General features: G+C 43.7%; 1 protein-coding gene across 1 annotated transcript in view; it reads left to right on the plus strand.

Moving 5' to 3' along the window:
- The window catches only part of CSMD3 (CUB and Sushi multiple domains 3), a 3,006,114-nt gene that overhangs the window by 2,846,318 nt on the left and 132,177 nt on the right, over positions 1-27,619 (plus strand). Inside the window, exons 60-63 of the mRNA XM_078686868.1 lie at positions 11,875-12,054; positions 14,566-14,739; positions 25,318-25,491; positions 26,644-26,717. Of these exons, the coding sequence (XP_078542994.1) occupies positions 11,875-12,054; positions 14,566-14,739; positions 25,318-25,491; positions 26,644-26,717 (602 nt within the window). The remainder of the gene's footprint in view (positions 1-11,874; positions 12,055-14,565; positions 14,740-25,317; positions 25,492-26,643; positions 26,718-27,619) is intronic.

The following is a 27,619-nucleotide window of genomic DNA, read 5'->3' on the forward strand; positions in this document are numbered from 1 at the left end:
ACAAAGCGGGACGTTGGTAACGCAGGCAAACTCTATAACCAAAAACCCACTAATTTCTAATAACGTTAGTAAAGCTATCCCAAAACCATCAGGCCCAGAAGGGACAGCCAGTTCGAATATTCAGAGGTGCCCAACTAGTCATTTACAGCAGAACCCAGCCCAAAAAAACAATCCGCAGTATGCAAGGGTGACCCAAACTAAAGCTGTAAATAACCCAATTAGTGCTAAAAAAATGTGCCTAGCACAGGACAAGTGCGTACATCCGAAAACCAGAGGCACGAACATGGGATAAAGCCAGCTAAAGATGTGATAGATTTACCCCCAGCATCAAGCCCTTTGGTGGTCGTTTTGGTTGGCGTTCCTTCGCTAAGGGCAAATCAAATTGAGACATGGGTGGAGCTAAAAAATAAAACAGTGGACTGGCTCATAAGGCATAAAGGCTTCAAATCCTTTCTCTCAAACCACATCTTGATGGTTCGTAGAGTGGCCTGGCTCGGGAAGTCGACTAAAGAATTAAGGGGGGATTGTGTTATTATCAGTTTTGATAGATGCGATTTTGTCTCAAAGGTTTTGGAAGCACAGGATTATTCCCTCACCACTACGAGCATTGCTGCAATACCTCTGGGCTATTTTTATAGATCACAAGAAAGATTTGAAGGGGGAATTAACTCCCATACCCTGACTTCAAACAGATATGATGACCAAGGCTGACTGCTGGACAGGTCGGAGCCTGAAATGCGACAGCCCGTCATCAGGCATATCGCAGAGGGAAGGGAGGTGGTCACCATACCTGATTTAGAGATGGTGCTCGTTAATGAGCCGTCCCAACCTGATACAATGACAAATTTGACTAGGGGAGAAAATATAATAGGAAGTGCTGAGAATACGAACAAGGTAAATATCCTCTCTTGGAACATCGCCGGCCTACGGTCCAAAAGAGGGGATAAAGCTTGGGAGGACTTTCTATCCACTAGCCATATTATCGCTTTACAGGAAACCTGGGAGGCAAAGGATACTTATCACTTGGATGGCTTTCTTTCTTTTAATAAGTTTGCACAGCCTTCACAAATGGGGAGACCGAGGGGGGCCTCTTGTTACTGTTCAGTCTAAAACTGATGTATAGCCCAGAGTTAGTTGTGTCTAATAATTGGAGTATGATTCTGATTCACAGGGCTCATGCATTTTGAGCACACAAGAAGCGGGTTGTATCTTGAGAGTCTTTTAGCCGCCCACTATTTGTTTTGCCCTGTACAACCAGATTCTGTAAACCCGATCCCAACTTATACAGGGCAGGGCCATGGCAGCATTATTGATTATATTTTAGTGTCATGCCCTATAATGAATCGTATTGGCCCTCTTGAAGTTAGTCTAAATGGGTTAAGTGATCATAACCCCCTCAGATTGGAAATGGAAATTGAGGCCCTCTTATCTGAGTCGCCTCTGGTTCATATTTCAAATTCTAATATAGCTACTCACTGCCAGGGACAAAGGCTAAGATGGGAGGCAATCACCCCGGCTGACTTCCTTGGTAGTTTGAATGATAGTAACCGTGAGGATTTTAGCCTCTGTATTGAGACAGGTGTAGAACCTATAGAAATCCTAGATGCATTTGATCGCATTACTAACCAAATAGTGGCCAATTTGACTCGGCGAAGCAAACCTAGACCAAAGAAATTTAAAAATTGGTTTGATCATAAGTGCACTACTGCACATAACGTCCTATTGGTGGCCTTAAAAGCCCCTGTAAAGAATGGAACTACCATCGCCGAAGCTAGGAGAAGTTATAAAAACGCTATCAAACCACGGAAAACTGAGCTTATGGAGATGGCTTGGGAGGAGTTAACACAAGCTAGTACCCTGAAAAGTAGCACCCACTTCTGGAAAGTGATAAATAGCCCAGTCTTTGATGAGGCAGATAATACCGTCCAGGACTGCCTTATCCTTCCAGAGAGATGGGTGGAACATTTTGGTGGCCTGTACTCGGTGAGTACTTGCACATCGGCCACCACTTATAGGGACTTTAATCATGTGCCAAAAATCGTTTTCCAAGAGGGGGAAGTTATGAAAGCAATAACATTAACATCTAAAGGGAAAGCGCCGGGCCCTGATGGGGTCCCGGCAGATGTGTACAGGGCTGATCCTACTGTGTGGGCAAAGATTTTATCTTGTTTTTTTAACGCTGCCACTATGGCAGGATTCCCATTAACTTGGGGTAAAGCAGTCATAGTCCCAATATTTAAAAAGGGTTCGAGAGATGATCCGGCCTGTTATAGGCCAATATTACTTTTGGACTCTGCTGCAAAGATAATGGGGAAAGTCGTATTGATGCGGCTGACAGAATGGCTGGATAAAAACTCCATTATTTCTGACCTGCAGTACGGTTTCAGAAAAAGGAAAAGTACGGTGGGCCAATGCTTAAATTTACATCTGGTCATTGGTAAATACATGGTCGCAAAGCGGGGGGACATCCATCTAGCCTTTATGGACCTCTCAACCGCTTTCGACCTGGTAAATAGGCAAAAGTTATGGGCCTCTCTTTGTGACATCGGGCTGGACGCCGCCTTGATATCTTTCCTTGCTGAAATACATGAGAATAATACCGCTGCGGTCCGTTTTAATGAAAATTGGAGTTTGACTGATGTGTGACCGGTTAAATGTGGAGTAAGGCAAGGATGTATCCTTGCCCCCCTGTTATTTTCGCTTTACATAAATAACATAGGTGATGCTCTTATAGCATCTTGCAAAGATATTCCGAGGGTAGGCTGAAAAAAAATTCCAGCGCTGTTATATGCAGATGATGCAGTTTTGGTGGCTAGAACAGCGAGAGGACTGCAACTACTTTTAGATCGATTTACTAATTTCATGGACTCTCTCGATCTTGTAATAAATCTCACAAAGTCACATTCAATGACAATAGGTGGAATGAGGGCCAAAAAGGCAAGATTCTTTTGTAAAGGCTTGGAGCTGACTAAAGTACCAACGTTCCCATATCTAGGAATTGTATTTGACGATAGAAGGTGATGGGTGACGCAACGTACTTTAAAAAAGAATAGCCTGGCAAGATCTACAGGGGCTGTCTTAAAGTTTGCTAAGCGGTTAGGTTCAAAACCACTGCCAGCCCTCATGAAGATATACAACGCAAAGTGTGTCCCCATGGTTTTATATGGGAGTGAGGTATGGGGCTACACAGATGCTAGAGAAATTCAAGTAGCAGAAAACATCTTTTTAAGGAAATTGTTATCACTCCCAATATCTACTGCTGCTTTTAATGTCCATGAGGACGTGGGTGTCGGTTATATTCAAGATCAGATTGCCGTTGCCCCATTGCTAGGCTGGCTACGAATTTGGGCACAGCAGCCGCCAAACCTAAATCAAGAAATCATCCAGGACTGTATGACATTAGAGAAAGCCCTTGACATTCCATGGCTCAGATATGTCAAAACTCAAATGGATATCCTGGGCAGCCCCGACTTGTTCATGAACCCAAGGATGCTGAGTAATGTGGCCATTAAAGCCATAAAAACCCAGGGCCTCATTTATGAGGCCTTGCGTCAGTTTTGCGCTTCCGATGCATCACTTTTTGTGACACATCGGCGGCGTAAAACATGCCTCCTGTTGCGCACTATTTACAAAGTGACGCACCTAAGCAGATGCGTCACTTTGTAAACCCTGCGCTACATTATACCTGCGTCAGGTATAATGTATGCAGAGGGGGCGTTCCCCTGCAAAAAGCCTCGTAATAGTGACGAGAAGAATGAGAGAAGAAGGGGAGTTGTGCAAACCTTCAGTTAGGACCTTTGCAATCTTGAATACAGAGAGTGGAATTCAGCCGTACTTAACGTATATAAACAAACCATTTCATTTGTTTGTATTGATAAGATTTAAGTACAATAGGCTTCCATGGCTACTTTCTTTCCCAAAAGGTTTTTCGAAGGAAGGGGCTCGTGGCCCTTGCCCCTGTGATAACTTCTCAGAGCAGAACACCTTGCATATGATTTCTTTTGCGATTTTTATCTTTCAATACGCAAGAAATTCATATTGCCACTGTTGAAGAGTTGTAATTTTGTACAGGCGAGGCCAGCCCTAATATATTTGCAATGTCTGAGATCCCGTTGATAGGTTTTGGTGTGGGTAGTTACATCACGGGGGCTATCAGACGAAGGAACAAGATACAATTATTATGATATGTATTTTTTAGTTTTGTACATGTAGTGACTCTGTGAACAAGACATTGTTGATGATATGAATTTTTATTATTCTGGGATTTTAAAACATACTCCACGGGTGACAATATTTTTAATTTGTAAATGTTTTTAATTATTTATCTGAACCCCAAGTATTGTTATGGTGAGGGGCTAGCTAAACTAAAAAGTGTTTCTGTATAGTTTACATATCGTGTGCATTTCTTCACCATTAATGGAATTTATCTTGTGTATGTAATGAATTTTTCCCTTGAATTTTATATGGTACTGTGCTTTGATGGTTTTAAAATTATGTAACCGAATAAAGCTGATTTGATTTTGATTCTGATTCTGACTAGTCAGGAAACATGAAATTGCATTTCGTAATCAAATGTAATCATAATCAATTAGTAATTTAGCCACACAATATCATACAGATTTCAAATAAGGAAAATATTCCCTAGCTGACTAGAAAAGAAATGAGAGACAAACATGGGGAAATCGAGATTTAGTGTTATATCATTGTGAGAAGCTGACCTGGTACATGATGTCCACTAATTGCGCCAGTCCAGACAACCCTTTTGGTGATTTAAGAGGTCTAAGACAACCTTAGAAAGCTCTTTAAGTGGTAGCTGTGCAGAGGAGCCTTCAGGCATAGCTTTCAGGCTTAGTCCAGAAGGAGTGCAAAGCAGCTTGTTTTGCCGGAATGCAATCTTATAGTATAGATTAAGTGAAAAGAACCACACCAAGTATTTATAAAATAGGTATTTAGTACTCTCTAGTACGTTTAACTATCTCCTACATGGAGATAAACACAAAGCACACAATACTTTAGCAAATAAAACCAGTAAATATTACGAAATACTCAGTGGTTCCGGGTTGGGACCAAACCATATACTAAGAAAGTGGTATAAGAACCATGACTCGTGTCAAGGCCTGGTCAAGAGGACCTAGAAGTGCTGGGGACCCAAGTAACCACCCTAGGTGAGTAGATAGGGACCCCGCGGAGAGCGTGCGCAGTGTGGGAACACTACAGCGTGCTCCGTACAACTCTATGTGCAAGTCGCGGTTGGATTTTTAAAGTTTAAGGACCCTACCCAGTGGACCCTGAAGAAAGCCCGTTGAAGACAGAAGGTTAGAGATCGACCCCACCCGTGGATACACTAGTACCCATATTACCTACACCACGGAACCCGGTTGCATACGGGTGAAGTGATGTCGGAAACTACAGTTGAACCCAATGGAGGACTTCAGGAAAGTTCTGCCGCTGGAAGAGAAGTGTCCGGTGGAATCCAAAGGTGGATTCAAGGTGAGAGATACATGCTAGCAGAGGGGACAGAGTCTATGTCACTCAAGGGTGACGAGGAGACTTGGAAGACGAATGACCTCCGAAGTCGGGTGTGGCAGGATGGCTCATGATGACCGTGACTCTGCAGTTGTGAGGACCAGTCAATGCTGAGGAGGACCAGGAGCCTTGCACAAGCTGTCCCACAAAGGATATTGAGTTCTAAGGGGTTGGTGTCTGGCGGGAGCACCAACAAGCCTTGGCAAATGCAACCAACGCAGGAATAAAAGAAGGAGGAACGTCGGGACCAACAAGGTCCAAGAGACTCACCAAAAGCAGGGGAGTCAGGGCAGGCCCCGATCAATCGGGAGAGGCCAAAACAAACAATGAATACCCTCAAGTGAACCCACAGGCTGAAGGCACTGGAGTTGCGAGAGGACCTTAAGCAGCTCACCAAAAGATGCAAGCCATGATGCACACAATACAGTGTGGCTGAAGATACTTGTCATTGGAGATGCTTGAGGTAGGGGCTACTTGGATACTGAAGATCTTCTAAGAAAGAAGTCAACAAGCCTTTGCAAATGCAAGTTGACACATTGCACAGGGGTTTGGTTATTGCAACCCCCACAAGGGATACTTGCCTCAAACGTTGTGGTAGAGTAGGGCAGGTGTCTCGAAATGTTTAAAACTGCCACCTGTGTTGCAGAGGCATTTGGAGTCCAGAGGAGCTCAGGATCAGCAGACTGGTCAACTTAGTTGTGGTGCCTGCGAATGCAGGGGATTGCCTTCTGCACTCCATAGGAGATTTCCTCAAGTGTCTTTGATGCTTCACAGGCCTTGGATGGTTCCTGTATGATGCAAAGGCACAAAAGATGCAGTACACTGGAAGGAAGATGAAGTCAGGCCCAAACGATGTCCAGGGAAGTCCAGAGTGTTCAGACGGCAGAAGAGCAGTGGTGTCTGATCTGAATTTTATCCCACGATGAATATAGGGACCTACACCCAGGTAAGCCCTTAACTTGAGTACCCTAGGGAAAGGGTTGGGAAGATTCATGGGATCCTCCCAGGGGAGGGTCTGTACAGGGGGAGGTTCCTCCCATGTCCTTTGTCCAGTTTTGCACCAGAGCAGGAGCCAACGGCTCCCAGGACTTGTTTGAACTGGACTATGAACAGGGACACCAAATGTGCCCCATCCCCTCCCAATACAGTAAATCCTGTCTGGGAGGTGGTCACACCTCCCTGTGACAGAATGTCTATTGTTCGGCCGTCCCCTGCTCAAGCTTGGCTCAGCAGCAGGAGGGCAGAATCGTGTCTCTGGTCTGCAGCAACCATTTTTTGCTGTCTGGGTCAAGAAGGCTGGTACCGGGAACACTGAGAGGGCTATTCCAGTGCTTGAAAACAAGCCTCCCACACCGTTTATGGTGTGGGGGTATGATTCCAACATGTTTGATACCAAATATGATAGGATTCGTTGCAGGTGTTTTCGGCGTATTCATCACACAATTACGCGGTGCCCCTCTATATAGTATATGACTCCGTATGCTGCAAAGGTTTCTTGCTCTTGCAGGGGCACCCTCTTACTTAGAAGCAAGCACCCTGCTTTCAGGATTGCAAAGGCCTGCTGTAGGGGTGACTTATAGGTTTTAAGTGCAGTGATCCTAGATATAGGAAACCTATATCTTTAGTAAGTGGTTTTAGCACCAACTTACATAGGTTGCAATGGGAGGCCAGTAGTTCTATTTTGAATGTTCTCTTATGGGTGGCATAATACATGCGAGACCTCTGGGGTACCTATGTCCTGGGTACCTTAGTACCATATTCCAGGGACTTATAAGGGTGCCGCAGTATCCAATCTAGGATGTACCTAAGTACTGAACACAACAGTTTAGGGTGAAAGTAGATAGACTGGGGCCCTAACTAGCAGGATCCCAGTCAGACTAGTCAAAAAAAGCTTAGCACCAGGCAAAAAGTAGAGGTAGCCATAGACGCAGATCCTACTTTCCTACAATCATACAAACCTAATACAGAATCGAAAGTTCAACGTGCCACAAGAAAGAGTCAGTAAACTCTTCAGCCGAAAGGGTTACCTCCTGCACATTAAACCAGCCGGTAAGTGCAGGTTCGAGTCAGTGCAAATGGGTTTGGCATTAAAGAGAAATCAGAGTTCAGTCCAATAGGATGCGAGGCAGGAAAATAGATTATGACAGTCAGCCCTGACTCTTCTTCCAAGGAGCAAATATACTTCCAAAAGTTTTGATTTACGCCCACAAAGTATCCGTTCTTGTCTTCCCATATGACTTCCATTATTTATCCACAGTGGGGCGTTCATGGTGTGATCAATAACTCCCTGTAAAATCCGTAAGCATTAAGTAATCCTTTTAAAAAATGATCAAATTCAATTATTTTATATTTCCATTCTTTCCTCAGAATTAAGAAGATTCATTTTGTTCACTGTATGTCCGTTCCAAGTTTCTCTCCCTGGGTGTGCAATTTTATTGATACATTTTTGTCAAAAGTATTGCTGAATCAAAAGAGAGTTCTTTGTCGACTACAAGAAAGAAACTTCACAAAAAGTTCTCACAGTGTTAAAATGAACACTTCAACTAGATTATGGATTTTCGAACAAGAAAAGAAAAGCATCTGAGGCGTACATGAAAATGTTCTGAATTATTACCATGTTATGAATAATACAAAGTACACATTAATATAAGTATTTCAATTTTCTAAATTAATTCAATCATTCTTCTTCTTCTAGAACTTAAATGTCAATATTAGGCACTACCAAAAATTATTTGCATGTTTACCATTTTTAAAACAAAATTATTTATGTTTCCATTCTAAAGTACACGTTTTTATCACTCAATACTAGAATAAGCTGCACACTTTCTTACTATCTGTCATTGCTAAATTAAGCCTTTTAATCATTGTAGGTGCTTTCTTATGTAGACTTTGTTTCATTTTGACACCTCCTAAAAGTTATTGTCATCACATATTCAGTGTTAATTAAGTATAGTTTCTCAAACCACGCAATTACATGCATAGGTAAATAATATCTGTTTCTCTCTTTGTTTACATTTTCATATTTCCATGTTTTAACCCCTTCCCTGCGGGGCATATATCCCAGCTGTGCTGGGGGAGGGGGAGGCGCGCACAGCGCACCCATGCTCATGACGAGGTCAGCTCGTCATGAGGCACAGTGCTCGTGTGCTCATGACGAACTCAGCTCGTCATGACCACACCTGTTTTTGTGGAATGCTCGCACAGCAGGGGAATTAGCCCAGCATGCGAGCGTTCCAGCGTTCATGGCGAGCTAAGCTCGTCATGAGCACACAAGCACCGTGGCTCATGACGAGCTGACCTCGTCATGAGCATGCAAGGTGTTAAACACAACTGCATGCTTTTACGATGCAGAATGAAATCTCACATTTTCGTTTCAACTATTTTACACAATTCCATCAAGAATTAATTATCATAAATCTCTTTTGACGGTGAGAATTGATAGAGGCAACCATTATTCAACTTTTATGCTCCATCAGTACAAAAAGTGTAATAAAGTAAAACATACAAAGCAATGAAACCCCCAAACCAATACATAAAATGACACCAAAATGACAGAACTCCAGTAACAGGAAACAGAAATAAAAATTTTAAAAGTTTTAAGTAGAGCTAGCACCAAAAGCAGTAAGCACAAATGATAGTCTATCGGAATGGTAGACTGGCAAGTAGGGACAATTTGAGGCTGACCCCAATCAAGTCTTGGTCCGATATAATAAGTGGATTTGTTCCAGTGAAAAATCTGGGAGACAGAGTTTGAAAACGTTTCCAAACTTTTTTCTGGTGCCCCAACAATTATAGGAATACAATTTTAAGCCCCACCAGGATAGGTACAGGCCAACAGCAAAGTCTAGTCCATGTTCAGTTGCCTCTGATCAGTTGGACACTTTCCGGGAAAGGCTGCTTGCAACCACACAGGAGGTCAGCCAACTGACCTGTGGAGTACACATTTTCCTGAGTACAAGAAGAAGTTGGTCCAGTCCTTCAGGTCACTCACAGCAGGTCCAGTCCTCTTCTGTTCTTCAGAAGGTCCACAAAGTGTTACCAGGATGGTACCTTGGGGCTTCACATTTATGGTTGAGACCAGCATGTGGGCGGGGTTGACTCCTAGTTCCTCCCTAACTAATGAGGTTGAAAGTTCAACCCTCCCCAACTTTGAAGCAGTTCCTGATTACCGTACTGTATACAATCCCATACATCACATTACTCACAAAATTACAAAATGTGGGACCCATTCTTCCTTGTGAAGAGCCTGTCTGTCTAAAGAGCCTGTCTGCACACCCTGAGATGTGGCAATGAGATGAGCAGTTCCCTCCTCCATGATCACTCAAAACCAGCACTGAGAGTCCTCCAATTGGGTTTGATGCTAGACTGGCTTGGGGAGCAGATGGTTTCCTTCTCCAAGTTCTCACCTTACACTTGTGAAAGAGCAGGCACCGTCACAAGATAATGATTTTCCTGGGTCCACTCTAACTAGTCTTCCCATCAAGGATACAAGGGCACTTCCCCACAACTAGGCAATTGCCCCTGCCCAGAGAATAGTGTTCAAGTCTCATTAAAGCTCAGTACTGGCTGAGAAGCTCCCTGAAACACAATTAATTTAGCCTTGAGGAGCTTCAGTCAGGGAGAAGGTAACTTTGTCAAAGTCACTTTTCATAAATATTTGTTTTAAATCTAACTTTACCACTAGGTTGGATTTTTTAAAAATATTAAAAATGGTGATTTAAACGTTTTTCAAGCTAGTTCCAAATTCAGGATATCACTTTAATATTGCAACTGCCAAAGCTAGATCAATAAATCCTGTACTACTTTTACACTTTGTAAGTCTTGGAAATCCCCCAAGCAGACAGACCAGAAGAGGACACTCAATTGATAGTCATGCTTTTTTCTGTTACATGTCTTAAGACCATATTGTAGTTTGTGCTACCGTCTTTTTGACATTAGAAACTGTCACATCTCAAATATTGGTAACCACTCCCCATCTGCTCTCAACACCAGTGTAAAGTTCACTATTATTCTCACGTGACACATACACTAAAATTAACGTAGCCAGTCGACATCTAGACAGCAGAATCCTTCATCTTCTCCATACGTGCAAAGTTACTCTATGTTCCTGAATTCAGTGTGTTCTTAATTAAAATTAAGATTTCTTGAAGGTTTCAAACATGATCTGATTTCACTTGCCAGCTATATCTGTCTGAATCACAATACTCTCCCCCCTTCGCCTAAAAAGTCCCACCTCTGCTCAAAGATTTACGTTCCTCTGCACAAACACCCCATCACTTGCATCAACACACTTCTTGCCCCTACTCCAGACCCCTACTACAAAAGAGCTTCTCTCTCTCCTTCACCAAAATGTTTCTCTACGTCTCACAAGACACACTCTCTCATGCACCAACACGCCTTCTCTCCTGCCCAACGTTTTCCCCTATATGTACATCTACATCTCTACATCCAGAGCCAGTCTCTTCTATGCCAGCATTCACCCTCCCTTCTGCTTCACTAGATATCAGCTTCCTTCACACTTTCTGTGTTTCCCTGCTCCTCCATGTGAAACTGAATTCCTCTCTCCCTCAATTACCAATCATATTCTGGCCCTTCTCCTTCTCTTCAGTCAGTTTCTCATCACATATTCTGCCGCCCCATGCTCCTAGCCTAAAGGATGCTGTGTCAGACCAGTATTTGCATATTCAGCCATGGCAGCATCCTTTATGGCCAACTGCTTGGTGGAGAGTGGGAGAAGAAGGTCCAGTTCACCGAATATTTAATGAATCTCTGGGCCCAAGCGTGGAGGGGTAAAGGATTGGGTGACTGCACATTTGGCACTGGCCACAGCCAAACCATCAAATATTTACTGGTGTAAATTGTCAAACTTTAGCTTGTAGCATGTTGATTTCAATGCTTGCACTATCCAAGCCCCAAATTCAAATACCTAGTTTGTATGATAGACCAAGGCCTAGCCAGTGTGCTTTCTCTAGCATACTCCTTCAGTGACAGAGCAGGAATCATTGAGTGTCATTAGGCAAACGTTTGAAATATGTTTTTGTTCACTACTTTCTCGAAAGCCACACCCTACTTTACCTTGATGCTGTGAATCATGGTTAGTGATTTCTGATCGACGTATTGCACCCTTAGGAGATATTTAGCTGTACAAAAGGGATATGTGAATTTGTCTCTCTGTCAATAGGAACACAAATAATTGATATTATACTCCAAAAATTTACAAAAATAAGAATGGTATGTGCACATTAGTTGATTAATAAGAAAATTCAAGATATATATTTTTTTCTGTACAAAAAATATCTAATATCTATTACTCTTTAATGTTGGTAATCTTCATCTCCATCTTTGCAGTAATCAGTTGTGGGGATCCTGGTGTACCGGCCAATGGTCTTCGTTATGGCGATGATTATATTGTGGGGCAGAATGTCACCTACATATGTCAACCAGGCTACACCATGGAACCAAAAACTTCAAAGTTTCGAACTTGCACTACTAATGGCACATGGAGTGGATCAATGCCATTATGTAAAGGTATAGTACCTTTCATTGTTATTTTGTGTTACTATTTGCACTAATATATACTGCGGCCAAGTAAAGCCTGTTGTTATTTTGAATTATTTTTCCTTGTTGGCTGCGAAGATCTACTTATGGGTGGCTTGACTAATGTGAAAAGAAGGATTTTCCACGTGATGTAAACCATTAATTTTTGTATTTGCTGACTACATTTTTGATTAGACTCATGCAGGCCTGCATGGTAGTCCTGAAGCCATGCTTTAATAGTCTCATATGTGGATGGTGTAATATCATATGGACCTGAATTTTACGACACTGCTGCTCTTTCTGCACCATATTACTGTGGTCTTACTAAAATCTCTAATATGCCTATTAGAATTAATAATTTATTATGATGTTATGGGCCAGATCACATGCAGATGTGCATGCATAGCGGTTTTCCAGTACCGAGAAATAGAATAGACCAGTAATTCTAGTCCCATGAAAGCAATAAATCAGGTGAGACCACACAGAAGAGTAAGATTTATCTACACTTTCCTTTTAATATTTTCCTGCTATTGTATTCTAATGTTGCACCCTTGACAACTATACTTGATCCTCTCTTGATGACATAGGAGTCTAAATACCACACAACACCTCCACAGAGTCCATCATAGAACCCATAGGCACATTCGGCACACTGCTTTTTAAATATGACAAGGGCACTCCATTAATAAAATTAGCACAGAGTTCCCTTAGTTATTTTTAAGACACCTTTTTCATATCATTTAGCACTGCACGTTTCTTTTTCTTGTGGTAGAAACCCTCTTCACATAGCATGAACATATGCCTATGGGTTCTATGATGGACTCTGTGGAGTCATCAGCCATCCTCTAGTCCCTCAATCAGCGAAGGATATCTCAGTCAATTCCATAGATTGAGTTCCCGAGCGAGAGGAGGCCTGACTCAAATGATGAAACACCACAATCTGTGAATGATGGGTTCTGGCAACAGAGTTTCTCCTCTCTACTAGAGGCGGCTGTTATCTCTACCTGTTGACATATTTTCATTCTTGTCTTCCCCGACTCACGTTCCACCTTCTTTTCTGGGCCCGAGGTGTTGTGTGGTATTTGTACGTTTTAGGGGAAACACACCTTGCAGGTCTTTAAAAAATTCCCTGAGACCTCCCATAATGTTTTGTTTTCCGACTTAGAAGTCTATACATAGACACCAAATAATGCTGCCACTACCCCCTTTATAAACAGAAAATTCCATAGTCAAGCAGCACACTACAGTACAGACGAAGATCCCAGTGAGGTATATGTATATTTGTATATGTTTAGATTTTTTCTATAAAACTAATAACCTGACTTGCATTTCTCCTGTCGCCACTGTTCTACCACCGCCTGTTGAAACTGCTTCTCATGGAGTAATATTGAACAATAGTTTTTTTTCTTTTTTTTAAATATGTTGAAGTTGGGTATTACCAAATACGAATTGTGCTACAACTAGCAGTCGAGAAATTCTAGAAACCATACATTAAGATATGGGGCCCAGTCCGCAAAGATTTTCCTGTGACTTACTCTTTCTGTACTTCTGGCTTACTCCTCACTTCCAGGCATTCTTGGTGTAGGTGACTGTGTCCTGGAGCACATTCTCAATAAGTCCTTAAGAGACCATCGCAGATGAGGCCAGAGGAGAGTTTGACTTCTCCATGGCGCACAAGCCAGCAAAAGGGAGGCTTGGAAATGCCTTAGATGTTGTCACTAAGCACCTTCATGTGCCTCTTTGCACCACTCCCCTTAGACCCTCTCCCCCTTTGACAAATCCAGAAATGGTCTTCTCTTGCTCAGAACAGAACTAAGCTTATTTGACGGAGCCAATAAGCTTACCCCTGAAATTGAGAAGCTCAGGTGCACTGCTGTATTGCAAGAGAGAGTCTCACATATTCCGAGGATAATCTTTGGGGACTGTGACCAATGGTCAGATGCATCAAAGGGTTGTACCCATTCTGTGTCGAAGAGAAAATGTTTTCGTAAATAAGGCTGCATGTGTTCCTCATTGTTCAATGACTATAAATGTTATAAAAAAGAATATATTGCTTTCTGTTATGTTAAAATGCTTTGATTCCAGATCTTGAATACATTGCAGGTAATTTATCAAAAATAACTTCGCTTTGAAACACAACGCCCTTTAGAAACCATAGACAGTTAAAACCAAGTCGCTTGCATATGTATTTAGTTTTTCAAAGGACTTGCGCCAAGAATAGGATTAGTGCAAAAATTCTATCTGGAAGATAAAATGATAAAGTGACCTGCAAAAAAAGAAAATTGGTTAATTTGAAATACATTTGCTTGTCTAGCGACTGAATGTTCTTAATTTTCTTTTGGTAATATAGAAGTAAATACATTGACTAATTAACCAGTCAGGTATCTCTAAATGTATTGTCCTCCAAAAAGGTTAAACTAGCACATATGGTACTTCTAGTAACCGAGCCCGCTAGGGGATATTGCAGCATCTGTGCCTAATCATTTTTAAACGGTATTACAGCTGTTACCTGCCCAGCGCCTCCACAGATATTTAATGGAAGGTTGGAAGGAACAAATTTTGACTGGGGATTCAGCGTTAGCTACATCTGCTCGGCGGGATATGAGCTATCCTTTCCTGCAGTTCTGACGTGCGTTGGGAACGGAACTTGGAGCGGCGAAGTGCCGCAATGTCTACGTAAGTAGTTACTTCATGCTTCCATTTTGCATTCATTTTCCATTTTTCTCAAACATTGGGGCAGATTTACAAGCCCCTTGTGCTGCCAGTACGTCACTTTTTGTGACGCACTGGCAGCGTATTTCTCTGACCCATATTTACAAGGACAGGAAAAGCCACCCTCGGCCCCTTTACACACAGCACTATCGTGAAAGGGGCAATTCCATGGGTGTTGCTGTAGGTGTTTCCAAGCAACACCCATGGAACCAGACACATTTCCAGATTTACGAGGAGTGCTAAACCTGGAAATTTGTCAGCATGCTACGCCCGAGGTACAACGAGTAAAACATTTTTAATTTCTCCACGTCTCGTTTTTTCCTCTTTCAATGCATGCTGCATTCTACAGCACACATTAAAAGAGGAAAATGCCTGTTGTGGTTGTTTTTGAGCAGGAAGGTGCCCCTTCCTGCACAAAAACTATCTCCCCACGACGCAGGCATCCTTGCACCAAGGGTGCCGGCGCATGGCAGCTGTTTGTGCGCCAGCGCAGGGGAGAGCACAGGAATGCAACATATCATTGTAAATATGTAGCATTCCTGTGCTCTGAAAATGCTGCAGCGTGGCGCAGCCAAAGGGCTTGCCGTGCCGCGCTGCAGCACTTGCTTGTAGATCTTCCCCATTCTGTATTAGTGTATGCTGAATTAATATGAATGTACGCTAATGATGGATGTCCAGTGCACTCTAGCCCAGAGCTTGAAAGATGCATATGAAAAGATGCACCAATGGTTTTAAAAATCGCAGTCGTAATATTACTGCATCACGAGTCCCGCGACAGCCAAAGTGAGTCCATCGCAGTGCTTCTGAAGAGACACCCTGGATGACAGTCAGGAAGGAGAGGGCATCTTGGTATTTCATGTGCTCTGTGAAATGCTTCGTAACTCCTTGAAGCTAGGCTCACGATATGTGAAATATTAAAAATAAAATAAAAATGCAATAAGATGGCAAATGGCTAAATTTGGTTCCAGCGTGAGAGTTCTAGCGAATGCCGAGGCAGCCTGATTGCCCGTGAATAGTACATCATATGAACTGATTTACGCACGGATACATTACTTTGGTAGGATGATAGACAAATAGAATGAAATCCAGCCTAGCAGGACAAATAAATGCTCTTTCAGATTCACATAAGATAATCATATTTCACCCTTGAGAGCATCCATAATATGAAATATGAAAAAGTAATTTCTCATAGTGATGAAATGTCTCTACAAATGAATGACTCTTTGATATTTAATCTTCGGTGTGTTTAAACACCACCATCCTTCCGCATCTGCAAAAACATGACCTGTATAAGTGTTTACGTCCAGAAAAATGTGTCTTTGTCAGACTCGGTTTTGGGGGCCATGGGGCTAGCAGGGGCTCCTGGATCTCTGCTGTGGTGCCTGGGCCATTTACTGCCGATGTCCCAGAATCCATCCTACTGTTGCCGTGCACACTGCCGAGTGCAACCCTTTCGGTACATGGCTCTCAGTGGTAGCAATGGCCAACAAGTCACAGACTTTTCGAAGAGGTAGTGCGGGGGTGCTTCAAACTCAGGACTCAATAATCACCTAGTAGCACAATAAAAGACCGTGAACCCAGGGCTTACCTTTGATAAACGAAGGTACTTTAATACACACAGAAAACTCAGCAGTACACACTACAAGTCACAGGTAGGTTTTTTCCTGGCCCTGGCCCACTGTACTTTGGGCTGGTAATGTCTTTTCCCTCCTCCTTTCTCTTGAGTTAAAGTGTGGACTTGGCCAGTTATCAGGCACAGGTGCAGTGCATGCCCTTCTTTAGTGTTTGTGCACTCAATTACTCTTGTTAGTCTCAATTGTCTTCATCTCACCACTGTGGAGATTCAGCTGCTCTTTGACCATGGCAGGAGTCTACCACACACACCTGTCTCTCTCTTCTCCTCCAGGAGTAAACATACTGGCTGATAGTGTCCGGGCACTCTTCTCCAGTCTACCGAAGGCAGCTGCAAAGGCCGCCACTGGCGGGTGTATAGGTTTGTAGGCTCTGGCATCATTGCAGCTCACTGGCTTGTCTCAACCCTGCTCTGGGGTTCAGATGCATTGGGTGGTGGGCCACTGCAGCAGGGTTCATGAAGCCATGTCTGGAAGTCTTCTGTTGGGAGCATAGCCCCATCATGGCTCACTCACTGGGTTGGAAGCACAGGCTGGTTAGTTGCAGTTCAAAGTCACAGTTGCCGAATTCACTCAGGTAGAAATACACGCCACAGCAGCACTGTCTCCTTGAGCACAACTTCACAATGGCATGACACAGGGTATTCCTCAGAAGAGACTGTGCTCTGCTCCCTGTGGTTCACAGATAGCTGCCCCTGTCTTCCTGGTTAAATGGACATCCAGCACAGGGTTCTGCTGCTTCTGGCTCGCCCTGGACAACCACACCTCCAGCAGGGTTGGCCCTCTTCGTGCCTCACCTCAGCAGATAGGTTAGCTTTCAGACACTTCAGGAGGCAGGGCTGCAGCTTCTTCCAGCCATGTCAGACTCCAAGTGATGTCTGCTCACCTATGGGATTCTGGCGTCAGACAAGCACCAGCTCTATTGATATAGCAGTCCTCTGAGTACTCTTCAGGATACTCCATTTCTTGGTTGAAGACAACTGGGAACTGGAACAATAAGTGGGTCAGGAGACCACACTTTTATACAGTCAGGGCTGACAGGGGTGGTGGAGTGCACGGTCTGCCCCAGCCCTGCCTGCCCCTGGGTGGGAAGTCAAAACACGCCACACTGAAGGACGAACGTGTAAAAACATACCGAGCCCTGCTTACTAAAGCTGAGCAAAAGGGCATAAAGAAAACCACTAAATAAATGCTGAAAACGGCAATCGGACAGAAAGTATACATTTCAAGTAAGAAAAACGAAGAGAAACACATACCCAGTCAATAAAGGAGCTTCAGCCTAGGGTCCGTTGGTTAGTTCCTCCTTGTTATTGTGGCTCCTAGGTAATGGGGGTCGTCTTAGAAGAACATTTTCGTTTCAGCTATGGAATTGGTTCTGCCAGAAAGGAGAATCATCTCATGCATTAAGAAAGCCCGGAAGCCCGATGAGGATGTAATGGTGAATCAGTCATCCAAGTATTGAGTAAAAGAGAAATCCTCTCCTCTGAGATGCTTGAAATCCAATTTCCAACCTGACCATCTCATCCTCAGAGTGGCCAGAGTCCATCACTGGCTCATGAAGCAGGAATCTGGTTTCTCTGAGGCTATGTATTTGACCAGGGATCTACCTAACATTAGGAGAAACCAAAAAGAACAGCCTTGGACCAGGCTCAGGTCCAAAAAGTTGCAAAAAGAAGGCAAACCAAGAAGGACATCCTCAGTACAAATCCTGAACCATCTTCAGGCAAACTGCTCTTATATGGCAGGAACTGGTGCTTCGTACATGAAACCAAATCTCATTGGTCACTGTGCTCACTCAATGTCTTGGAAAGTCACCTAAAGAGCACTGCCTTTTAATGCATTTTTGACAAGTTTACCGACAAAACAAACGTGACTGACAGGCATTTTGTCCAATTACAAGTCAAATCTCCAAAGAAACTCCTTTCCTTTAGCCATTGATGGAACAAAAATGAGCCATACAGATCCCCTGCCATTCCCCAACCTTTTCAGTTAGGACAGAGGACATCGTATGCGAGAGCATCCTTACATAAACCCCACAGTCTGAACTGGCACTATACAACCACAATCTAGGGTCACCGCTAGTGCGCTCTATCACAGGTTTAAGTGTGTTACTATTAAACTCTGTCCGGGATTATACAAAGATAAATGTTAAAAAAAACAAGTGGAGCAGGCATCTCAATTCTTAAATCGATAATCCGTACTGATGCATTCATATACTCACATAACCCCAAAGAACGTCAAATACCAAAGTGGTTGTCTCAGCAATCCTGTTCTTCCATCTAGGGTCCTGTGAAAAGTGCTTCAGGCCAGCTCTGAGATTATATATCAAAGCGTCCCACCGTGGAAGCAGCCGCCTGGTGTGCCACTTCCATAATTTGCAAGCTCTGTTTCCCACTTGGTAGCCTTGAATCTGTGCCCTCATTTACCAATCATTTTTTTGTAAAACTTTGAGATCATTTTTCAATTGTTATACTTTCCTCACATACTATAGATCCCTAGTGAAATGCAAATTATGTGAACTCAGCCTGTTCAAACTAGAGCATGGACTATGTATGAGAAGCACATGATTATCAATTTTCATTGAATGTATTTTTTCATTTTCAACCTCAAATGAGGTTTACATTTAATGCACATATTTTGTTTTTCCTAGTCACACTTTTGTATAGTTCATCAAGTCGACATTTATGTGCGTGTAAAAATGTTAGCTAAAACATTAACAAAAGGCCTCTGAATGGAGAAAAATAGAATTTTGCTGGTGTTGTGCCTGGGAAAAAAGCGGAAAGCTTGATCTTTAACCTGATGGAGATTAAGGGAGTATTGTATTTTGGGCTGCTTTCTAGCTTCATAAGGAATAGAACTGCTCTGTTGCCATAGTTGCCGGTTTCCTTGGTAACCCCAGTGAGGGGGGATGAGAGTTGACAGTGTGACCGAGGGATGGCTGAAAAAGATTTTCAAGCGAGTGACTTTTGAGAGGTGAACAAGGTGGTGAACAGAGATGTGCATTGTGTAGGTGGAAGCTCTCTCCTCTCTTCTTTGGCACAAGGACGTCATGTGTAGCAAACTGTGCTTTAGTCGTGACAGACAAAGCCACCAATGCGACGGGAGCTTTCCTGATAAACGAAGCACGAAGAAAGCAAAGTCAATAAGAGTGCACAGGAGCAACTCCGACTACACTGCGCTTTGGATTGCGGTGGGAGAAGCACAAGGACAAACTGTAGTTGACTGCACATGTAGAACAGTCAAAATGCAATCTATCACCGGCGAGATTTACCCCACATACCATAATGTCAATATGAACGTGGGAAACTAGTAGCCACACAGATGCCCCTACCGAGTGGCCAGAGACTCGGAATGCATGCCCTGGTTGGTTACTAGGGGGCAGATTTATGATGACTGGCGCATCCCCAGGGATGCGCCAGTTATCATGCGCCGCTGCTCCGCCACCCATGGTGCGCCGCATTTACAATGCGGCGCACCATGGTGCAAGGCATGGAAGATGCGTCACGCATCTCTCGGCGTACGGGCGGCGCATTGCTGGAGTCATGTCGCAAGTGCGACATGACTCCTGCAATGCACAGGGGCCACCCCTACAATGCCTGGTGCGTCACCTTTACGCCTGCTTCAAGCAGGCGTAAGGAATTGACGTAGAAAGTGACTGAGTGAAATCTCATAGATTTCACTCAGCCACTTTCAGGAGGCGTTCCTGCGCAGGAACGCCCCCCCTGCGCAGGAACGCCTCCTTATGGCGCAGGGCTTTCCAACGTGACGTATCTCCTAGATGGGTCACGTTGTAAATATGGCGCATTGTTTGCACCGCCGTTGCGTCAAATTAAGTGACGCAATTGCGGCGCAAGTTCCTCATAAATCTGCCCCATGGTGTTCTTCTCGGAGCTCTCTCGTAACGCTGAACGCAAATGCCCTGCAACAGTCAAAAGCATTATACCGCATACATGTCATTCCATCTTGGTCATAGATGGCGACTGGATGAAGTCATATCTCTATTTCCCTCGTTGGTTTCTCCATGTGCTTTGGAAGATTCCTCCACCATAATTACAGTTACTGCCAAACAACGAGCGAAAAGGTAGAGACTGGTGGCTACAACGGCCCCCAGCGCCGAGGTACCCCTTTGGGGGTGATTCGTGCGCTATACAGGTACTGGATTTACATTTACTCCAAAACTTAGACAAGATGCAGGCATGTGGCGAAAAGAGGCCATCCGAATAAAAGATAATCAAAGAGTGGCCACAGAACACAGAGGTAAGTTTGAATACTACAGCCACTGGCAATAAAGGAAGCCGCAGTGTCAGAAAACAGGGCAGAAGCCCATGGGCCACTCGTCTTTAAAAGGAACCTAAGTACCAATGGATGCTGACACAGGAAAAACAAAACAGGACTTGGTAAATGAGGGCAGTGGGTAGAGGGTGAGGAAGTAGGCAGCGAGCTGCTGGCCTCCCGCTGGAAATGTATGCCCTGGAGTGGCATCATGCCCTGCAGCCCTGGCCACACAGAGTCGGATAGAAAGATGGACTCCCAGTGTTGGAACAAAATGAGCACTAATGAATAAATGCTGTAGAAATGTTCACTTGCAGACCACGGGTAATAGATACTTTCTCCAATACTCTCACCCAAAATCTTCTTTCGCTTCTCTGTAGCTAGAATCTGTCACGCTCAATAACTATCAATGCAGGCCCAAAGGTGAGACATTTCAATAAAGAGCCCTCACAGCTTTTCTGTAAATGTGCTAATTTACCCACCTTACAAAGGGCCAGATGTACGATCAAGACAATGTGCGACTTGCAAAATGCCATGTACAACAGTGTCTGCGACACTGTTTGCGATTCCCAATGGGGTCGCAAATTGCATGCCTCATGAATATTCATGAGGCACTCGCAATTTGCGACCCAATTGGGAATGTCAGGCCCTCCCAGGGATGGTGGCCTGCTGGGCTCAGCAGACCTTCATGTCTGCCACCTTTTTTAAATAGAGCAGTTTTTTTTTTAAATGTAGCCCGTTTTCCTTAAAGGAAAGCGGTATTCATTTAAAAAAAGAAAATTAAACGTTTTCGTTAAATTTTTTAAGGGCAGTTAGTGGTCTCTGGGATCACTGCCGGCCCCTAAAAAATATTTTACCCTGCATTTGCAAAGGGGTAGTGCTCCCCTGGGACCCCTTCCCATTTGTGAGTGCATTACCACCCTCTTGAAGAGGAAGGTAAGTTGCGAGTGTTTTGCGACCGCAATTGCGGTAGCGAAACATTCATACATGGGGTAGAGAGTCGCTATTAGGAAGGGACGCCTTTGAAATGCACCTTCCTAATAGCGAGTCGCAGGTCCATTTAGAGTGAGTCGCAAATAAATTGTGACTCGCTAAATAGGAATTGTATATGGCCCTTTTTTGCATGTGCAAGCAGCTCGCTACCCGTTTGCGGATGCGATTTAGGATCGTACATATGGCCCAAAGTTTTTTTATAGGTTTTGTACAGACAGTCACAGGTATGGATTTGTTCGTAATATATAGAAAAGTGAAAACTGGTACTATTGGTCAGACTTTCCAAATAACGGAAATGTCGATGTTGTGATTTTATTTTCACCTCGTTCTTATTCACTGGCCTTACTTGAACAAGGTGAGCTCTCACCCAGAAAAAAAGCAATTTCTTGTCCGTGTTTCCCAAGCTCTTAAACCTCTATGATCAATGCATCAAACCAACCTCTTTTGTATGTCTTTATTGACTTACATTCCATTTCCAGTTCTAATAATTTACGGAAGTTTTTAATAGCATTTACTAATTTATATTTGTTCCCAGTACTTGTAAACACTCGCGTTCTAGCATTTGCATCGGCAATTAGGGCATCTTTCAATGGTTGAGTTTGACCATAAATAGGCTCTGCAAGGCAGGGACAGACATATGCATCAGCTGACAGTACCTGCTTCCCCTTTCTTCTATTATGTTCCTTATGGCCCATTCATTTACCTATTTGAACTGGTGATACAGGTTCAACTGGGTTAAGGTTGCATCTACGTGACTGACTGACTCAGGATAGCTGCTGAACCTCGAAATCCTCTGGTGGAACTTTTTTTTGCTTATTTAACAGAAGCTCATCTATTAATGAATGCCATCTTATGACCGCTGATGCTTGATATGGAGGCCGCAGTCGGCAACGATCCCAGAAAGAGTTACAATTTCACGGCAGTCCCTGTTGCCAGATATCAGGCGGTACCGATCTCGATCACTGTTCTTCAACAACCTTGCTGGTCACCACAACTCTTGCTATCATGCTTTCACCCAAACCCTTCATGTCGCAAGGATAACTGCGAGGAAATTGCGAGATGCATTGTGAGCTTTTGATAAGGACTAGAATGCAGGGTAATCACTTTGCGGGGGAAAGTTGGGCTTCCAAGCCTCTTCGACTCTCTCATGCAGCTGATCGAGCAGTCAAGGCCCAGATTTTGCACGAAAAGATGGAATATACACAAGCAGAGTGTTTTTTTGTATTTGAAAGAATAATGAATTAAAACACAATTGAAATTCTGCTGTAACACTGGGCACCCACATTACATCCAAGTTATACTGTTTTCGAACATTAACTGATTGCAAATGCTGTAATATTCATGATGTTTATTAGGACGAGAGGACCGTGAACCTCACAAAAATAGTAACTCATAAAACAAAGTTCATGATCACTAGTTGATCGCAGTCACTAGGAAAATAACCACAAGCAGATGTGGGGGTAACAAGATTCTTTCACAAAAAAATCAATTGTCTTCTAATTTGCAGTTAACATTTAGTAGACCGGTAAACCAGCTTTGTTTTCTACTTCGGGGTTATGATTTGTGGGCACCTAGATATATATGTTATCTTTCCACCTGATGGTCCTAGGGGCACTAGGTAAACATCTCCACCTCTAGAGGGGGTAGAACTCAGTACTGAAGGAGGGCACACAATGTTATGTTATATGCATTTATATCGCGCGCAGCTACTCAGGAGTGTCCCGGCGCGGTACCTTGCGAGAGAGTGGGAGTCAGACTGAGGAGTTTATACAAAGAGCACTGTTTTTTGCCGTTTCCTCAACAGCTTAGCATCTTGGAAACAGCGCAGTTCCAAGGGGAGTGCATTCCAAGCCACTGCAGCCTTATAGGCCACAGAGATGCCGCCCATTCTCACCTGGCGGAAATGTGGAATCACTGCGAGGAACTGTGCCATAGGGCGCAGGTTTTTTGAGGGCATGTAGAACTTAAAACAATTCCTGAGATAGCCAGGGTCGGACTGATACAGGGCTGCGTGCACCGTGGTAAGGGCTTTAAATCTCACTATTTCCGCAACCTTCAGCCAGTGGAGATCGCACAGATGTTGTCTTATGCTTGATCTTCGAGGGATATTCAATAAAACCCTGGCTGCGGCATTCTGGATAGACTGAAGTTTTTTCAATTGGTACCCAGGAACGCCAATATAAAGTGCATTCGCGTAATCAATGCGCGACAGTATTAGGGCATGGGTGACCATCTCTTTGGCAGGCTGTGTTAGAAGTGGCAGAAACTTCCTAAGTGATCTTAGGGCACCAAAACATTGTCCTGCAATTTTTTTAATCTGAGTGGTAAACCTGAGATCCTCAATAAACCAAATCCCCAGATTTCTCACAGGTTGGCCCTCTGAATTGGGTAAAGGATATTCGACCGGCCAGAGGGATTCTTTGAACTGAGAGGGAAAGGTACCATAAAAGAGTATTTCAGACTTATCCTCGTTGCACTTAAGCTCCACAGCATGTAAGCCATTTGAAAACGGCTGACAAGCAAGCTCTGGCCTGATTCATCGGGCTAATTGGTGGGTGAGGCCACAGACATAAGTGCACAGTCTATGAACATTGCAAAAACACTTTGAGATATCAGGACCTTGGTGGCACACTGATGAATCAGGTGGTGGGCCTCTGTCCAGCACAGAAGGGTCAAGGGATGTCCAAGTATGACTCCGAGACTCTTCATCTGGCCCCAGGCCACTGAAGCTGATTATGTGTAAATCCCCAAACGACACCATCAGAAGACTACTGCCAAAGGGTGTTTCAGGGGATTCCAACAATGACGCACAGCGAGGAAGTGTGCTCACCAAGCACATGTAGAACTCGACATACCTGCTTTGTAGATGGAGGTTCACTGGGCACGGCTCCTCTGGTCTCTGATGAGGGGTAGATAGGGTATCTTGGTGCTCTGTGTCCAGGTGTCCACAGTCCTTGGGCTAAGTAGCCTCTTCCAGGTGGGCAAGGCCATCGGCACAGCAGGGCAGACCCTCAATGCTCGAGCAGGACACCAAGTTCAGTCGAAGCTTTGCAAAAATGGACAACAAGCATTTCCACAACTCACACTTGTGGTACATATGGGTCTCAGTCAATTGAGGGTTTACAATTCTGAAGAGGCGCTGCAGAATATTTTCAAAGCCCTTGGCCGTTGGACAGCAACCAACTTGTAAGAGATCCGAGTGCACATGCACCCCTCATGTTCTTTTTTAAATATATACTCTTTTTGTGAATTGAAAAAAAGTGTAACTTTAATTTGAATGAGCTTATCCATGTTTGACAAAACAAGTTCATCTCACCTCCTTTTGCATTGCACGTGCTTTCGTTGTGTGTTAAAAGTGTGTATGGAATCTTAGAGTTACCGAAGGTTCACTCCTCAGAAGAACCACTATCCAATCATTGTTTTTTAAAAACAGCACTTTGCATGCTTGTAGATGTCCTTGTGCTTTTTGCAATACATGTACCCATAATCACAAGGTGGCACCTCTATACTTTTATAATATTGCAACGCAGGGCCTGGTAAGGAAAAGGCCTTTAACCAAGCTGACGAGCTAGCTCTTGGCGTTGTCCCCATCACAATGTCTCCAGCAGCTGTCTAGAAAGTCTAAACATGTTGTTTACTTCCGCAGCAAAGTTTTGTGGCGATCCTGGAATACCTGGGCAAGGTAAACGAGAAGGCAGGAGCTTCATCTACCAGTCCGAGGTGTCCTTCAGCTGCAGTCCCCCCTTCACCTTGGTGGGCTCGAACACTCGGATATGCCAAGCAGATGGCACATGGAGCGGCGCGTCGCCTCGCTGCATAGGTAACGGGAACAACAACATTCTGACAAAATGAAAGTTGTTCCAGCAATTTGAGAAAAGTCTGCAGGCATATTTGTTTGTTGGCACACAGTAAATGTTCTGCATGCGCTGCCAGTGTGCAATCATAAGCCTGTTCCCGATTCAAAGCTGGCAGATTACACGCACAATCTGCCCAGTGTCTGGGGAAAAGATGGTGGCCTTGGTTCTGTCAGCCAATCTCTGACAGTTGGTCCAGAATCTGTTGCACTAACTATTCCAGGCAAAGTGGAAATAGTATCAGCCAGAGCTTATATGGTGTGTGAAAATATGTTGCTGACAAATGATTCATTCAATTATCTCCTTCCTCCATTCGTTTACTTGCTCGCATCTCTTCTGCCTTTTCATTATGTTCAACACATCTCCCACACATTCGTCATCTTTCTCTATTTATACTCCCACCACAACTCCCTCTATTCTTACATACCGTTTCCTCTGCCCATACATTCCACCCTGCCTCTGCTTCTCTCTCTTTTTCTCCACTCCGTTCATTCTTTGGGCTCTCGTTTTTAATTCCTTCCTGTCTTTGCTTCATTCCTTCCTAACACAATCGTTTCTTCTTCCTACTGTCTTTATCTGCCGTTTCCCTCCAACTCTTTCTTATTTACCTCCCTGTCTTCATCAGAACAATCATTCTTTTTGTCATTCACTTTAACTCTTTTTTCATTTTTTTCTTTCTTTTATGTTTTTTTCCGTATTAATCAATTTTATATACTCGTAATATTATTGGTCAGAATAGGACACTTTACTCCACATGCGTTTACAACGTGTGCCATTGCCCCGCATTTTTTACTCCGGAAAATCTTTTACATGGGTGGGCTCGACAACGCAATCCATTACAACGCAATTTACTATTCTAACTCCCCCAGGGCTTTGCTTTGGGGAATGCGTTGTAATGGTTTGCGGTGTAAAGCTCTGCGTTGTAAAACATTTTGCGGAGTAAAGGATGCCAGGCACTGGCATTCGTTGTAACACATTTGTCGTAAAGGATTTTTACAGTAGTTAAGGGATGGAACCTATTTCCATCCCGATGTAACACTTTTCATCATTCTTTTGTACAAGCCATAGTTTCTTCGCAGTTTTTCAAATATCCATTCAATGTTTATATTTTGTTTTAGAACCTACTCGCACGACCTGTGAAAGTCCATCGGTCCCACGACATGGCCTGCAAAACAATACATTTGGATATCAGGTAAAATAACGAAATGCAAGGTTTATTCAAAGTCATTAGTTTCCCACCATGTCACTTACTGGAGAGCTATATAGACGTTTGAGGCTAAGAAGGCTGTTTTAGAAGGGTACTTCGAAGAATAAAGTTACCATACCTGCAATGTTTTGTGTTTTAGCCTAATGTTTCCCTAACATATCAATTTGTTTTAAACTGTGTGCAATGTCGAGGCGCTATGTACATTTATTTTGGATACTGGGTGTATACCTAAATTGTAGGTTATACTGGACATACCCCAACAATGTGTCATTGGCAGTGCAAATGCAAATTTGGAAGAAGCTGCTCTGTTAGCTGGTTATTAGTCCAACACACTTTCAGACAATTTAAGATGAGAATCCCTTGTTCTCGGCAGCATCATGGGAGCTTCTACCTGCGTTATACCTGGGGAAATATTTTAATGACCTATTGAGTGGGATGCATGACTGTTAGACCTGGCATCTTTGGCGTGGTTTCCCCTGTCTTTTTGGCCTCTACCTCCTGTTTTTTTGATGCTGTGTTGGATTTTGTTTTTGCTGGTTTAGATACTTGGACACTCTGCCACTGCTGATCAGTGCCAGAGTGTAAGTGCTCCCTGTGTAAATTGTTATGATGATTGGATGTACATGATTGGCATATTTGTATCACCAAGAAGTCCCTAGTAAAGTGCACTGAGTGTGACAGGGCTGGTGATGACAAATGCTACTAGTGGGCCTGCAGCACTGATTGTGCCACCCACATGAGTAGCCCCAAAATGGTGTCTCAGGCCTGCCACCGCAGTGCCTGTGTGCAGTCTGTGAACTGCCATGTCCTCCTGGTCAGTGTCCCCACTGACCAGGCCTACCCTTCCCTTTTCGTGCACATTGGTCACCCCTATGGAAGGCCCAGGG

The sequence above is a fragment of the Lissotriton helveticus genome, chromosome 4_1 (assembly GCF_964261635.1).
Source record: "Lissotriton helveticus chromosome 4_1, aLisHel1.1, whole genome shotgun sequence".
In the NCBI taxonomy this organism is placed as follows: Eukaryota; Metazoa; Chordata; class Amphibia; order Caudata; family Salamandridae; genus Lissotriton; species Lissotriton helveticus.